Source organism: Colletotrichum costaricense (genome assembly GCF_030867565.1).
Source record: "Colletotrichum costaricense strain IMI 309622 chromosome Unknown Scaffold_3.1, whole genome shotgun sequence".
In the NCBI taxonomy this organism is placed as follows: domain Eukaryota; kingdom Fungi; phylum Ascomycota; class Sordariomycetes; order Glomerellales; family Glomerellaceae; genus Colletotrichum; species Colletotrichum costaricense.
The window spans coordinates 1,286,669-1,301,595 of NW_026848232.1; the positions used below are offsets into that span (position 1 = coordinate 1,286,669).

At 53.4% G+C, this 14,927-nt stretch overlaps 7 protein-coding genes across 7 annotated transcripts; 3 read left to right on the forward strand and 4 right to left on the reverse strand.

Moving 5' to 3' along the window:
- Positions 1–294: 294 nt before the first annotated feature.
- CCOS01_03232 (methyltransferase) lies at positions 295–1,548 on the forward strand (the record flags this gene model as incomplete). Its single annotated transcript, XM_060451418.1, has 2 exons — positions 295–588; positions 727–1,548. The coding sequence occupies 2 exons, from the start codon at positions 295–297 to the stop codon at positions 1,546–1,548; spliced, it is 1,116 nt and encodes a 371-aa protein (XP_060317683.1).
- Positions 1,549–1,793: 245 nt separating this feature from the next.
- On the reverse strand, positions 1,794–2,480 carry CCOS01_03233 (ARP2/3 complex 16 kDa subunit; the record flags this gene model as incomplete). Its single annotated transcript, XM_060451419.1, has 2 exons — positions 1,794–2,141; positions 2,226–2,480. The coding sequence occupies 2 exons, from the start codon at positions 2,478–2,480 to the stop codon at positions 1,794–1,796; spliced, it is 603 nt and encodes a 200-aa protein (XP_060317684.1).
- Positions 2,481–3,130: 650 nt separating this feature from the next.
- Positions 3,131–4,996, reverse strand: CCOS01_03234 (V-type ATPase; the record flags this gene model as incomplete). The annotated part of the gene is made up of 7 exons (XM_060451420.1): positions 3,131–3,923; positions 3,982–4,307; positions 4,362–4,523; positions 4,577–4,612; positions 4,665–4,684; positions 4,743–4,827; positions 4,901–4,996. 7 exons carry the CDS (start codon positions 4,994–4,996, stop codon positions 3,131–3,133), a joined length of 1,518 nt encoding a protein of 505 aa, XP_060317685.1.
- A 31-nt stretch (positions 4,997–5,027) lies between these two features.
- Positions 5,028–6,678, reverse strand: CCOS01_03235 (uncharacterized protein; the record flags this gene model as incomplete). Its single annotated transcript, XM_060451421.1, has 3 exons — positions 5,028–5,313; positions 5,517–6,343; positions 6,409–6,678. 3 exons carry the CDS (start codon positions 6,676–6,678, stop codon positions 5,028–5,030), a joined length of 1,383 nt encoding a protein of 460 aa, XP_060317686.1.
- Positions 6,679–7,299: 621 nt separating this feature from the next.
- On the forward strand, positions 7,300–8,064 carry CCOS01_03236 (uncharacterized protein; the record flags this gene model as incomplete). The annotated part of the gene is made up of 3 exons (XM_060451422.1): positions 7,300–7,517; positions 7,577–7,732; positions 7,806–8,064. The coding sequence occupies 3 exons, from the start codon at positions 7,300–7,302 to the stop codon at positions 8,062–8,064; spliced, it is 633 nt and encodes a 210-aa protein (XP_060317687.1).
- Positions 8,065–11,092: 3,028 nt separating this feature from the next.
- On the forward strand, positions 11,093–12,316 carry CCOS01_03237 (uncharacterized protein; the record flags this gene model as incomplete). The annotated part of the gene is made up of 1 exon (XM_060451423.1): positions 11,093–12,316. The coding sequence occupies one exon, from the start codon at positions 11,093–11,095 to the stop codon at positions 12,314–12,316; it is 1,224 nt and encodes a 407-aa protein (XP_060317688.1).
- A 1,131-nt stretch (positions 12,317–13,447) lies between these two features.
- On the reverse strand, positions 13,448–14,568 carry CCOS01_03238 (YggS family pyridoxal phosphate enzyme; the record flags this gene model as incomplete). The annotated part of the gene is made up of 3 exons (XM_060451424.1): positions 13,448–13,962; positions 14,041–14,215; positions 14,332–14,568. 3 exons carry the CDS (start codon positions 14,566–14,568, stop codon positions 13,448–13,450), a joined length of 927 nt encoding a protein of 308 aa, XP_060317689.1.
- Between the last annotated feature and the right edge of the window lie 359 nt (positions 14,569–14,927).

The following is a 14,927-nucleotide window of genomic DNA, read 5'->3' on the forward strand; positions in this document are numbered from 1 at the left end:
GACACCTTCCCCGTCAGAAAGGTACGTAACTATGCGCGCTAAACTCGGTTGGTTCCCGTCAATTGGCAAGCTCCAAAGTGTGCTGACAAGCCAAACCAAAGTACTGCATCATCGAAGTTGCTGAAATTCCCATGCAGAAGGAAAGAGCTCCCCTCCCGTCTGTCAATCCATAATAAGAAAACCTTCTTTTATTCAACAAAAAACCCAAATCCTACCACATACCACAGCCGCCACCGTCTCTTTGTTCTTCTGCAGGATTCTCAATTCCAAAAAGTCACACAATCCTTTTCCCCCATGTCCGTCTCAGCACTCCGGTGCAGATATGCGGCGCCGGTGATGAACTCCACGACCAGACGGGTGGTGTGCCTCGCCGCCGCACCGAGCTCCCGGTTCTTCGCCGGATCCCCCTCCACAACCATACGCCGGTCCTACGCCGTAACATCCGGCGGCGGCTCTGCTGCCTTTCAGGTCTTCAACCGTCGCACAAAATGGCTGCAAAAGGAGCGCGCAGCATCGAATCCCGAGGCCAGCCGGCAAGCAGATTACCTCAAAGATGAAGTCGCAAACCGGCTGTGCGAGAGGTTACTGGTGAGAACATCACCGCCATCACATCCATGACCCCCCTCTCCCAGAGCATTGCTTTACGGCAGACCTCAACCTGACAGCATCCACAATGGCCAATGCCTCTAGAGACAAACCAGACACTAATACATTACTCTCCAACAGGACATCAAACGAAGCTTCCCCCGCGCCCTCGACCTAGGCGCAAACTCCTGCAACGTAGCCCGCGCCCTCACCCGCGAGAACCCAGACCCGGACCCCTCAAAACCAATCTCAGAACCCCTCGCCACCCGCATAGGCGAACTCGTCGCCGCGGAGTCCTCCCACACCCTCCTTCACCGCGACGCCGACCTCCCCTTCAACAACGACATCTCCATCACCCGCACCGTCCTCGTCGACGAGGAACACGTCCCCTTCGAGCCCGCCTCCTTCGACCTTGTCCTCTCCTCCCTGTCTTTACACTGGATCAACGACCTCCCGGGCGTCCTAACGCAGATCAACAACGTCCTCAAGCCAGACGCTCCCTTCATCGGCGCCATGCTCGGCGGCGACAGCCTCTTTGAGCTGCGCACCTCCCTCCAGCTCGCGGAACAGGAGCGCCGCGGCGGCATCTCCCCGCACGTGTCTCCCCTCGCTGACGTCCGCGACGTGGGCGGCCTGATGCAGCGCGCCGGCTTCAAGATGCTTACCGTCGACGTCGACGACATTGTCGTAGACTACCCAGATACCTTTGCGCTCATGCAAGACCTGCAGGCCATGGGCGAGGGCAACGCCATCCTCGGCAGGGAAATGGGCGCCATCAGGAGGGAGGTGCTGCTGGCCAACGAGGGCATCTACAGGGAGCTCCACGGCAACGAGGACGGGAGCATCCCCGCCACGTTTAGAATCATTTACATGATCGGGTGGCACGAGGGCGCCGACCAGCCCACGGCGCTGCCGAGAGGAAGCGGAGACGTGAACCTCAAGGACATCTTAGAGTCCAATTAGATATGATGCCGAATCTGGCACATTTGTAAGAAATCAACTGTAAAACCTGTAAAACCAGAGTCAAAATAAAAAATTCTATGGATTTCATTTGTCGGCACGCCCAGTCTTTTTCTAATTTGATTCAGTGAAAAAAGACACGCCCAAAACCCCGAGCATGCCCATACTCGTCATGAAGTTCATTACGCACCCTTTTCTTTTCCGCCCCCTCTCTCTCTCTCTCACTACTCCTCGTCCTTCTCGCCCCCTTAAACCCGTCTCCAATCCGTCATGACACGACCAATAGTTCCCAACCCAGCCACGTCAACAACCTTCTCGTGCCAGCTAAGCAACACGCTCATCGCGCTACCGACGTTCTCGTTGGTGGCTCCGGGGCGACCGCCCATCTGGCTGAACCCGCTCGGCGCAGCCTGCGGCGGCGGCGACCTCAGTCCTCCAGAGGCCGCAGAGCCGGCCATGCCCTTGTAAATGTACTTCATCAGCACGTCGAGAAGCTCGGGTCCGCCGGCGCCGCCGTAGATGGACTTGAGGAGGGGCGTCATCTCGGAAGCCTTGATGGATTGGAGGACCTCGGTGATGGTCTGGAGGTGGGCGTCCTGTTCGCGGAATAACTCGATTAGCAAACTCCCGAGCTCCATTCAAATGCCTAGATATCAGAAACCCCGGGTCTTAAATCTCACCTTGGCGCCATCAGGTCCGTTGTACACAGGAAACTCCAAACATCCCCTCAACGCCCCCTCGGCGTCCCCGCCGCGGAGCAACTGCCGCACCTGGCCCGCGAGCTGCCGGACCTCATCCTCGCCAATCTCGGGCTGCGGCGGCCGCAGGGTGTTGGTGTCAAAGTTGCACGCCGAGTCCTCCTGCAGGGCGTCAATATTGATGGTCCGCCAGGCGTCGCTGAGCGAGGCGGCGTTGAGCTCCCGGTGAATGGACATTGTGGGTATGGTCGTTCGCTATGCCGTATACGCAAAGGGTTCGGTTCACTTATCGGTAGGTGAGGTTGTGTTTACGGCAAGGTTTCTATATGCCGTCGGTCGCTGGTGTGATTGAAAGTAGGTAGCTTCGTCGGATTGCTCTGCGCAGGAACTCTCGTCTTGCATCAGGTAAGGTCGGGAGGTGAGGTAAGGTAAGGTAGCCGCATGCTCATGGTGGGGAGTTGGCTCGGTGTGGATGATGTGGGGTTCACTGAGGCGGTGCGCCTGGCTGACGACGTTGGTCCGTGCCATGGTTCATTCGTGCTAACCCGCTGTAGACCGGATCTTGGCCATCAAAAGCCTCGATGTCACTTCTCATGGGTCCACGCTGGTTTATCTGGCTGGACATCGAATTGTTCCTCCGGGAATGCAAATGCAATAAACAATTCTGTAAATGATGAAAATCTCGCGCACATCTCCCGCAAACACAAAAAAACATCACTGAGACATGGCATGTGTAGAAACTAATAATTGCATGCCATTGTCTAGGTCCAAAAGTTGCCCATCTCACACTCTCGTGCCCCCTCATACGTATACACAACGTCGACTGGTTGTCCTACTACGTTGCCGACTTCTGGGGGATATCAAGCACCCGCATTTAGCGTCCCCGCTTATGCGTCAATCAGGTTCTCCTCGTTTTGCTGCACCTGCTGTCTCTGCTTGCCCTTGTCCTTGGCCTCCTTGGCCGCACGCTGGTAGAACTCGTTGAGAACCTTGCCGGGAATACGGTTGAGCAGGTCCTTGGGGTAGAGACGGAGCAAGCTCCATGCCAGGTCGAGAGACTCGTAAATGGTGCGAGCCTCGTACTGGCCCTGGTTGATGAACTGGCGCTCAAACTTCTCGAGGAACTCCAGAGAAAGCTTGTCCTCAGCTGACAGAGCCTCCTCACCGACGACAGCCTTCATGGCAGCGGCGTCACGACCGATGGCGTACTTGGCGTAGAGCTGGTTGGAAACATCGCCGTGGTCCTTGCGGGTCATGCCCTCACCAATGGCAGACTTCATGAGACGAGACAGAGACGGCAGAACGTTGATGGGCGGGTAAATACCACGGTTGTAAAGGCCTCTGTCGACGAAGATCTGACCCTCCGTAATGTAACCCGTCAAGTCGGGAATGGGGTGAGTGATATCCTCGTTGGGCATGGTCAAAATGGGAACCTGGGTGATGGAACCGTTGCGACCCGCCACACGACCGGCGCGCTCGTAAATGGTGGACAAATCCGTGTACATGTAACCGGGGTAACCACGACGACCCGGGACTTCTTCACGGGCGGCTGAGACCTCACGAAGAGCGTCGCAGTAAGCGGACAAATCAGTAAGAATAACGAGAACGTGCTTCTCGAGCTGGTAGGCGTAGTATTCGGCGGTCGTAAGCGCGAGACGAGGAGTGATGATACGCTCGATACTGGCATGGTTGTCAGCCTGCACATTCCTTTACGGTACATTCTGATATCAAAACTCACGTAGGATCGTTGGCAAGGTTAAGGAAAAGGGTGACACGCTCCAAAGAGCCGTTCTCCTCGAAATCGCGGGTGAAGAATCTGGCGGTTTCCAAGTTGACACCCATGGCACCGAAGACAATGGAGAAGTTCTCCTCGTGGCCGTCGTGGACACCCTTGTTGGTGACACCCTGCTTCTGGACCAAACTGGCCTGTCTGCAAATCTGGGCGGCAATTTCGTTGTGCGGCAGACCAGACGAAGAGAAAATAGGAATCTTTTGTCCACGGGCGATGGAGTTCATGGTGTCGATGGCAGAAATACCGGTCGAAATCATCTCCTCGGGGTATTCCTACAACGTGTCAGAACCCAAGACCATGGTGTGATATTCGGGGGCGTCACATACACGGGAGAAGGGGTTAATGGGACTGCCGTTGATGTCGAGGTAGTCCTCAGCAAGGACCTTGGGGCCCTTGTCGATAGCACGTCCGGAACCGTCAAAGATACGACCCAGCATGTCCTCCGACACACCAAGCTTCAAGCTCTGGCCGGTGAACTCGACTTTCGTCTGGCTAGAGTTTTAGCGCTCGTCATATTTGTCGAGATGCGATGATCTCATACCTTCTTAACATCGATGCCTGATGTTCCCTCAAAGACCTGTTTCCATCGTCAATCGGTGTTTCTCGTGTGATCGCTCGTTTTCGCATACCTGGACGACGGCTCGGTCACCTAGAGATGTTCGTTAGCACGCATGTTATTGAGCAGAGGAATGACGTTGTGTAAATACCTCGAGCCTCGAGAACCTGACCCTGTCTGTTGGTTCCATCGGGCAGGGTCAGGGAGACAATCTCGTTGTATCTGGGGAATTTGACCTAGATGCAGAATCAGTGCCTAACTCAGATAATTCGCTGGCGGGAACTCCAGCGCGACTGGGCGACGACGCACATTCTCGAGGATGACGAGGGGTCCGTTGACACCGCCGACGGTGTTGTACCGAATTCTCGGCACGATGGAGTAAGAGGGCTCCCGAGGGTCACTCATTGCTTCTGACTATCAGCGAGACAGCGCCGGATTAGAAGACAATGCGTGTTGGGTCGGAGGGGGGGCGATTAGGAAGGGCGTGGGCGGGCGGATTGATGGAGACGATGCGAGGCGCTGCGATGTACGTAGCTGGAGGAGGTTGGCAGGTCGGTGCAGTGTCGTCGAATGCACTGCACTGGAGCTTGCTTCGTCTTGGTGGAGCCCGCTCGGCAAGCTGAGGTGGCGCCGATAAGATCACTGGTGACTGGGGGGCGCGGGCCTTGGACGCCTGGGAGCTTCCCAGTGTGCCATTATCGGTCTCAGTGTCAGCTTGGGCGCTAGCAGTCACGAATTGTGGCAGTGACATCACATGACTGCCCGCACTCCAACCTGAAGGTAATACGAGGTACCTCACCTTCTTCCAATGCATTTTCCCTGGGCATTTCAGGGCTGAATGAACTCATGCGATAATACAGATCAAGACAAGAACTGAAAAATGCATCTCAAACTCCAATTCGATTCTCAAGAAACTCAAGACTACGCTGTCGCCGCTTCACGAGATCTGGCGCCCAAAACAGCCTTTCCAACAGTGCTGTCGTTGGCCTTGCTCAACTCGCCCGTGATCCAAGCACCAATATCAGACATCGCATCCAGGTCAATGCCAGTGTCCATACCCAGACTCTCAATAAAGTAAATCATGTTTTCCGTAGCCACATTGCCAGTCGCACCGGGGCTGTAAGGACATCCTCCAAGACCGCCAACACTGCTGTCGAAAGTGCGAATACCATGCTCCAAAGACACAGCCGTGTTAACCAGGGCCTGGCCGTACGTGTCGTGGAAGTGCATCGCAATATCCTCGTTGCGGATTCCCGCAGCCCTCATGCAGTTCAACAGCTCCTTGGTCCGGGGAGCGGTTCCCATGCCGGTGGTGTCGCCCAGGGACACCTCGTCGGCGCCTGACTCCAGCAGTTCCGTCGAGATCTCGGCGACCTTGTGCGGGTCAACGTCGTACCCCTCAAAGGGACAGCCGAGGACCACGGAGACGTATGCGCGAACGCGGAGGCCGGCCGCTTTTGACTCGCGAATGACCTCGCGGAAGCGGTCTAGTGACGTCGCAATGTCGCAGTTGAGGTTCTTCTTCGAGAAAGATTCGGTCGCTGCCGCGAAAACGGCAACTTCGACGGCGGGAGTCGAAGCATCAGCTGAGGGCTGGAGTTGTGATGCGAATGCGCCGGGGTATTTGGCCAGCAGCGCTTGGGCGTTCTGCAGACCCTTGATATTCGGTGCAAGAAATGAGTATGATGTTTGGGCTGGAGAGGAGACCTTTCGGGTGAGGAGGTGCTCAAGAATTTCGCTTGAATTGGCCATCTGTAACCGTTCAGCCGTCAGTAACACTGATACCAAGATTCATCAGGCCACTCGGGTAAGCTTACCTGGGGAACCCATTTCGGCGAGACAAAGGAGCCGCCTTCAATTGTAGACACACCAGTCTTGGCGAGCCTCTCAATCAGCTCGATCTTGGTCGCAAGGGGTATCGTCTTCTTCTCGTTCTGGAGGCCATCGCGAGGACCGACCTCGACGAGCTTCACATAGTTGTCGCGGGGCGGCTGCTGGATGGGACCGCTGGCGGTTGCGAACGCTCTCGCCGGGCGGATCTGGGCCTTTCGGCACGCCCTACAGACTGATGGGCGAATGGCAAGCATTTTGAGGTTGAATTGAATGAGGAATGGCAACGAGGGGTCGATCGGCAAGTTACAGAGACCTTGGAGAAGAGCTGGGGCATGGGGAGCTTGGCCGCATATCGTCGGCTTCCACAATGCCTCGGCCAGGAACAGATGGTGCCGCCTGGGCCCAGCTGGTCAATACCCGTGTTAGCCCAACGTCTCAAGCGCAACCGCATTCCTACATCTCAATGGCATAATGTCGTATTGCAAAACACAAATCTCTACTATCTCCCAGTTGCCTACGTTTGTTTGTCAAAGTCTGCATCGTCTTTCAGTATGAATCAATATACGAGATTAGACCAGGGCCTTTCGCGCTCAAGATTGGCGTACACCATTTAGCCATGATCCTGAGATGCAACTGGGCGGCGCAGCAAGCAGAGTGTAGCGTATTGGACCGAGTGCGGTTTCCCCAGGTAGTCTAATAGTCTCGTGGGCAGTCTAGATGTTTGTGTTTCATTCAATAATCGCGTACGCGCGTGGCGAGCTGCGCCGTAGAGGGCAACTACTCTCTCGAGGCGTCTTGCAGTAAGGTAGTCATTCTGCGTGAGCCTTCTCTAAACGCCTACATGCAATCTGCACCTTATCATGCCTCAAACCTCCATGCCCACGATGGAAAATTTCAACCATTCAGTAAATAGGGCTTTCCTGCCTCTTCTCACTCTCTTCATATGGCTCATGCCTCAACTTGTCTCGGGACAGACAGCGATACAGACGCAGTCGGTGCCTGGTATCATGCCCACATTGGCCGGGCCATCAAAACCGCGGATCACCCCCTGGGACGAGGAGTGTACCACCAGAGGCCTAATCAGGCCATGGATGTATGATATCTTCCAACTTCCTCAGTCACCAAAAGCAAGTGACTAACAAAACTATCCAGACTCTACTCTTCCTGCACAAACTCCGTCATACTGGACCAGTTCTGGTCGAAAAGCTGCGTACCGTACGTAACCAGAACCCTCAAAGAAAACGACGCATCGGATGCCGTCGGAGTCTTGACCGATTGCTTATGTCCAGCACACAAGAGTATAGCACGGCGAGTATCCCTCCCATTCTTCGACTTTCCACGATGTGTTGCGAAGTAGTAGTTATGCTCATGCCTAAGCTAGCGTATGCTTGTCTCTTGTCTGTCCATCCCAGGCAGAAAATTTGTACACCAAGCAGCTTCTCGAGGGTGTCTGCCCTGGTATCTCGGCTGTAGTCAACTTTTCTTACCCGTTCCAGACTTCGGCCACCACAACCGCCGAGGGAACTACAACGGCTACTTCGAGGGGCAGCGGTCCTGATGGTGCTGCGGGGGCGTTGAGAGTTCCAGTGGCCTTTCCGATTGTAGCTGTCGCTGTTGGCCTGTTTTTACCCTTGCTATGAGATAAGGGGATGCTGTTGGAAGGAATCAGTTCGATCTAATATCAGCACAATCATCACATTGCTTCCATTGCTCAATAACGAAACGGAAACGAATTGAATCGCGTTCAAGTGACGCCATGTTATACTTCCAAGTCAATTGAGTTACACGTAGCTTGACTGATCTACCCAGATCTCAACACGTCGCACCGTAAATGAGAACATCGACATCTCTTTCCACTATCCAAAGAACACCCAACTCATGCTCATTTTGGCGACTGCAGAGTCTTCACTTCTGGAAACCATCCGATTCTGAAATGGTTTGACATGTAATTAGCATCTAGAGACATCATTTAGGAAACTTCCGTGACTCCTTAACCATTATCGTTGACTCGGGTCTTCTGTGCTGCTGGTCAAGCAGTAAGGGTAAGGAAAGGATTGTGGGTCAATACTTTCAGACTCCACATGAGCTTCCTCATGATAACCTAATCGTCACTGACTATGACCGTTGCCCATCTTACAGCGAGGCTGCCGCCGAGGAGTCTTGACCTTCAACATCGGGACGGGATCGGGACGGGCTGTAACTACCTCTCCATAAGTGGGATACAGCCTGGGTGGGACAGACAATTGGCCTTGAGGGTGACGAATTATGGCAAGCAACAGGGCTCAATTGGCATTCCGTATCAAATATGTACTGGTCTAGAACTCGTTGATATAAGTGAGACTCACAGTGTTTTATTACCGTCCAAGACTCATGCTCTGCTGTCGCCCATCACCAACAAAAGAGTGTCGACCAGTGATTGAGGATATGGGCAATGCTCTTGACTTCATGGACAGTCCTAGTGTGCTCCGTGTGTCTTTCATCATTTGGCTATGCCACTGGTGACGGTGTTCAGGCTGTAAGAGGAAGAATTCTACAACCGTTCTCAACATCGTTCCAGGTGAGGTAGACGATATTCGCCGATTGTTTGATTGCCGGACGTGTGATGCTAGCAGAGTCCTCCAACAGTAGACTGCAGAGCTCACTTCCTCCCCTGTCCCTGTATATGTGAGCTATGGCTGTCGATCAAGGCAATAATCACCACGAAAGCTAATCCAGAATCCCGAGATTCCAATAATAGCCTTCATGGAACCTCTCTACCCATAGCTTTGGCATCGGCCTCCCAGTCTTTCTGTCATCTAAGAGCCCATGGAAGACACAAAACACTTGGGGGCTCAGCTGGGTATCCCAGTTTTGGCTACCTGGACGAGCGCTCCAGCGTGAGGTACCTGAAGAAAGACACCCTCCATGTTCAGGTACCTACCCTTCCGGGTTCCTCAGAATTCGGTTCTTAGTGTGTTTAACACAGTGGCCAAGATTACTTCCGCTCTATCGCCGCCTTCTTGCTCACATAGCCACAGTGCAACAGTGCGGGCCAACATGGTGTGCAGATTCTTCTTGCTATCTCCGATGAATTAAGAGGCCCTGGCTTCACACTCCTCTTCAGGTTGCCTCTCATAGACGATATGAGGAGATTGTCTTAGTGCTACGCTTCAAACGGCGTAGAATTAAAAGGCAAGGACGTAGAAAGTTGCGATAAACGAGAACAGCGAAAGTAGAATTAAGGTACGGCAGTAGGCGAAAAGCAGTTGAACCAGGCATTTGGTGCATCTGTCAGGCGGCGTAGGGGAGATGTCATTGGCCAACCCAGTGAGACGGCCGGCCCTATGGGTGTTCGTGGGGCGGATCTTCAGGCACAGCGCACCCAATTGACTCAACCGAAACCTTATTTTCGCTGCCCCAGGCGACCATTCGACGACACTCTATTGACTTTTCACTTACACGGCTCACTTACACGGACCACTTACACCGACTTACACGGTTGAGAACCGGACTTTCGTTTTCCTCTGCTGAGCCGCACAGTAGGACCAACGCAGAAGCGAACACATTCAAAGTCCGGTTAAGTGTCAGTGCTGATGGCTTGGTCAACTGGACATCAAGCTCTTCAGTCCCTTTGACTTTCACCCAGGATTCCGTGGAACTATCTGTAAGAAAAGGAGACATGAAATGCCCTCGGCAATCCGGCGTCTAAGTCTTCCAGGTCTGAGGTACCTTGGCATATCTAACAATTGGATGATGGAAGACTTCATAGACGGCCAATTGGTACCTATAGTAGTCTAAACTCTTGGTCTCTACGTCTGGCAGCCCGGAGTGGCTGCGTGTCTAGCCTTGGAACGACAATGACTCCAGCCCTCAATGGTCTAAAGAGGTGCGGGCAGTCCGGATGCTCATTTCCTCGACCATCGCCCACTCCTGTGTGACTGATGTCAATCCATGGTCTTGAAATTGGTATTGCAACGAATAAAAGTGCAATGAATCTCGTCCAAGTTGGCAGAACAGAGAATCAATTAATAGCGTTGTGTTTCAGCATCTAGCAATGGCATCTCTATACCAACAAGAAATATATCCAATGCTCTGAAGTCGTGTACACCTCCCTCAACGAACCGCAATGTCCGTAATCCTCAAGCTCTCGAATCCTCAAGCCTCACATTCTCAACTCCCTCTATCTCCGCGTCAATTGCTCTACTCGCCACCAGACTCCTCAGACCGTGCCCAATCCTCTCTTAACATTCTTCGGTGCCTCAAGTGACTTATGCCCAGATCACTTACCTGGACAGACATGTCTTCGAACTTACCGCTCCCACTCCGAACTATGTTTTCTGTGCCTGGACGCCTGGGCATTTGCCTCCAGAATCCAGTCACCGAGTGGCTGTTTTACACTCCTGACCCCCTCTACTTGCCGCCATTTTGCTTCATGGACGTGTACATTAGCCAAAAAGACATCGCCGGAGATACATCCTCTCCAAATTATGCTTCCCGGGGTGCGGGAGCATCGTGAACCTCTGTAGCTTCTGCTTCTTCCTGTCTCCTATAAAGTGCCAAGCATTCCTCTGTCTTGTGGTTGTCAGCTCCTCTAGTCTTCATCACACTACAGTTCATCTGGCATACATTCATCAATCCAATTGAACTACAACTCCTCTCATCATATACTCATTACAACCAACAAACACGATGAATTCCCAGGAATACCAGATGAATCCCCAGGACTACCAGATGAATCCGGCGTACTACCCGGTCACTCACGTCTGGGACGAAAGTCTTAACGAGGTCGTGCCTCATAACTCCCAAGACATTGACATTGATTGGGAGAGCGAGGATATCCAAACCCAATTCAGCGAGATGGCCTCCAGCCTGTCTAATTCGACCTCTCCACAAGGTTTGGACGGAACTGTCACCTCTGGTATCGTCCAAGGCGCCGGAGTATACGCCAATGAATCAGGCCCAGCAGGAGGCATGGACGCCAGCAACAGCGGTGGATTTAACTTCCAAGAGCAAATGCCATATTCAATTGACCCTGCTCTTCTCCCCGCTCCTGTCCCTGTCCCTCCTGGGCCCTTCTTCGCGCCCGAAACTCCCGCCGCCGACAGCATATTCGCTCTGGAATTCGACGAGGATTTCGGCGACGACAATGTCGTTAGAGACGTCCTCGGCCCAAACAATCAGGACGCAAGAGTCCAGAAAAGAGGAAAGGGCAACGGCAACGGCAAAGCCAAAGCCCCGCGCAGGCCAAAGGGGGCCACGCCAGACAAGCCTGCTCGCACCGTCAGGGCCTTCTCCTGCAAGTCGTGCCGCAGGAAGAAGACAAAGTGCGACGGGAGCCCCGGCCACGCCTGTTCCAAGTGCCAAAAGAGCGGAACGGCGTGCGAGATTGACGGGAGAGATGGCCGCACCAGCAAGACCACCATCGACAAGTACGAGAGCCTTCGTGTTGCCCTCAACGCCCATCTCGTCAGGCTCGCTCAGATCTGCCACCACTTCCGTCAGAAGTGTAACGGGCCAGAAGAACTCGGCCAAGTCGCGGCTGGAGCCGCTGCAACTCTTGAAGTTCACCGCAGAAGGGGCATCCCGATCGAGCCCTGGCGAATTCAGGATATCCTGCGTACAAGTGATCCTTCGACGAACCAGCTTCCGGGATACCGAAGTCGCTTGGTACAAGTCGGTCAGCAGGCCAAGCAAATGACGAACACTCTGGCCAAGCTCATGGTGATGCTCACGCAACAAGACTACTATCTCTGGTGTGATGGCTGCCGCTTGACCGACGAACTATTCGACAGCAATCCGGAATTCCCCAGTTTCGACGCCAAGATCAACGCTTTGTTCGTTACGGACATGCAAGACTACATCTACCAAGTCCTGGCAGATGAGGTCGATGGGATCATTGCCCAACACCTTTAAGCGAAGGAAGGTATTGGGAACGGGGAGTCTGTGGGTGTGGGGTTCTCTGGTATGAGGACTGGAGAGAGAAAGCCACTCCAAAAAGAAGGGAGGGCAGTGACGGCATGAATGCCCGGTGAAAAAAAGGCACCATGCTTTCGGGAGCATTGTCTGGAGTTTGGATTCTCCTTGGATGATATACCCGGTGCAATAAGACACCACAGGTCGGAGGGCGTTAAAAGGAGTTCTGGTCTTGGGTTCTCGCTTGAGTTCCTACATTTCGAGTTAGGCCGATCGGTTTAACTCTACTTCGTTCGTTCGGGTTTATATACTCAATATAAACCCATTAAAAAAAATGATCCTCGGTGTACTAACACGCTTTCCCGCTAACACAGGATGAACCCTGTCCCCCACTATTGTCCGTCTCCTTGTCGTGAGGTGACTGAGTGTCATAGCTAGCCTCAATCCTATCTATTGTGCTGCTTCTCTTGTTCAGCCGCCCACTTGGCAGATTATTGATTCTCAGAGGCTCAAACATGAGACTTCCCTGACGCCGTGTGAATGACAAGCCTAGCATGTGTCTGGAGGATCTAGCGCGTTCATGCTGCTCGGTATGGCACTGGAGAACTTGTATGAATGAGAGGAGAGAAATGCTTAGGAAAATCGTTCGCAGTGATGAAAAGCAATCAAGAGCGAGAGTGAAGGGCAAGAACAGTTCCAGAGTCATATGAAAAATGAGGCCGCGTACTCCGAAAGCTTGAGGACGAGTAAAAATTGAGATGGTGCAAAGCGCCTACATCTATCTCCTCTCTCCAAGTCAGCTACTACTCGAAGCAGACTTATGGAGTTATTCGCCTCCCTTGGAGAGGATGGTTCACACGAACTATAGCTCGTTGCATCACCAACTGAGACGTCGTAAAGCTAGAAGAAAGGGGGCGGATGAACGCCACAACGCTAGTGACTTGGTTTTTATATCTATCATCGTCATCAATACGTGTGAACACTACTTCGGGGCAGGTTGTAGACCGCATCATTCCTGGCCCAGAACTCACCTCGCCTCCCCACAGCCAATGTGTATCAACTTTCTCCATCACATTCATCCAGCCTCATCCAAAAGTCATTCGACATCCAAAACTCTTCACACCAACTCCACTAGACCAAAATCTTGGCCTCACTCTTAGGCCCCCTCTCTCCAAAAATCGTGCTTCCCACCCGAACCTCCCCACTACCCAACTTCACCGCGCCCTCAAAGTCCTCACTCATACCCATACTCAGCTCCAGCTCCCTCTGCAAGCCCAGCTCCTTGACAACCAGTCCCCGCTGCTCCTTGAGGCACACAAAGTCCTCGTTCTCGTTCTCGGGCGTCGTCGCCTTGCTCCGCGCGATGGCGCCAATGGTCATCAAGCCGAGCAGCTTGAGCGCGGGCGACTCCTCCTCGACGGCGCGGCAGAGCGCGACCGTATCCGGGCCCGGCTCGGCGCCGGACTTGGACTCCTCTCCCGAGGTGTTGACCTGCACGTGCACGCCGAGCGGTTCCACGGGGCTTTCGCCTGATGAAGAAGAGATGAGCTCCGCGCGCGAGGCGTTGAGGAGCTGGACCTTTTTAAGGGTGTCTACGCTGGAGACGCAGAAGAGATTTGGGATCTTGGCCAGCTTCTTTGCATGTGCTATTGGAAAAGCGTCAGCTACCTCAGAACTACGTAGGGGAGGGCGAGGAGCGCATGAGTCTTTGAGGAAACACTTACTTGACTGCAAACCACCGATAAAGTGCCACTGAATACTCCTGGGCAGCATCTCCGCCTTCTGGCCCAGCTCCTGGGCGTAGTTCTCGCCGAAATGCACCTGCGGCGGTGTGGTCTGCTGGTGCAGCGCCAGGATATCGTTGGCTGGCTTCAGCTTTGAGACTGCCACTAACCGAACCTGTTGTCATTAATCAGCATCCATCTCGCACAAAACATAGTCCACATCGTTGTGAAGAGAGATTCTCCCTGATTCCCCAACAGCGTTTCCGTGAAGTATACAGAGTGACGACTCACATTTCGCCCCGCAGCGACGGCGGTCACGCGCTCCTGGACAGACTGAAGCTGCGAAACCAGAGCCTTTGCTCTCGAGGGATCAATCTTCATCTCGGGTTGGGCGTCGGTCATTGCAGGGGTTACCGGGGTCGTCGTATCGATGAGTAAGGGTTTTGTGAATGAGACAGTGAGTGAGGTGAGACGAGGTACTGAGTTTTTGGCTATGAAAGTTGAGGTGAGCTTGAATTGCAGAGTCATTGAACTTCCAGCGTCTTCGGAGACGGGCCATAGTTGCGCTAACAAAAATGGGGCCGACCATCTGCGCAACAGAGTGCGGCGTAATGGAGATGAAGTTAGAGTCTACTCCCCTGTCTTAGACTCATTCAACAACCTTGATTGTCTTTTGTCACTTAGAGGTTTCTTCACTGTCACGAATTTAGCTAACTCGAGTGAACTTTTTGATCTGAATAATCCTTAGAAGAATCCCATTTGAAAGATTGGCTGTTCCTTGGAGTACACTCAGACTGAAGAGCGGCGACGTCAGAGCGTATCTTCGCAGGTGAGATTAATCTACTTCTAAAATGCATCGCTCTTGTGATGATCAATGGGAAATGATT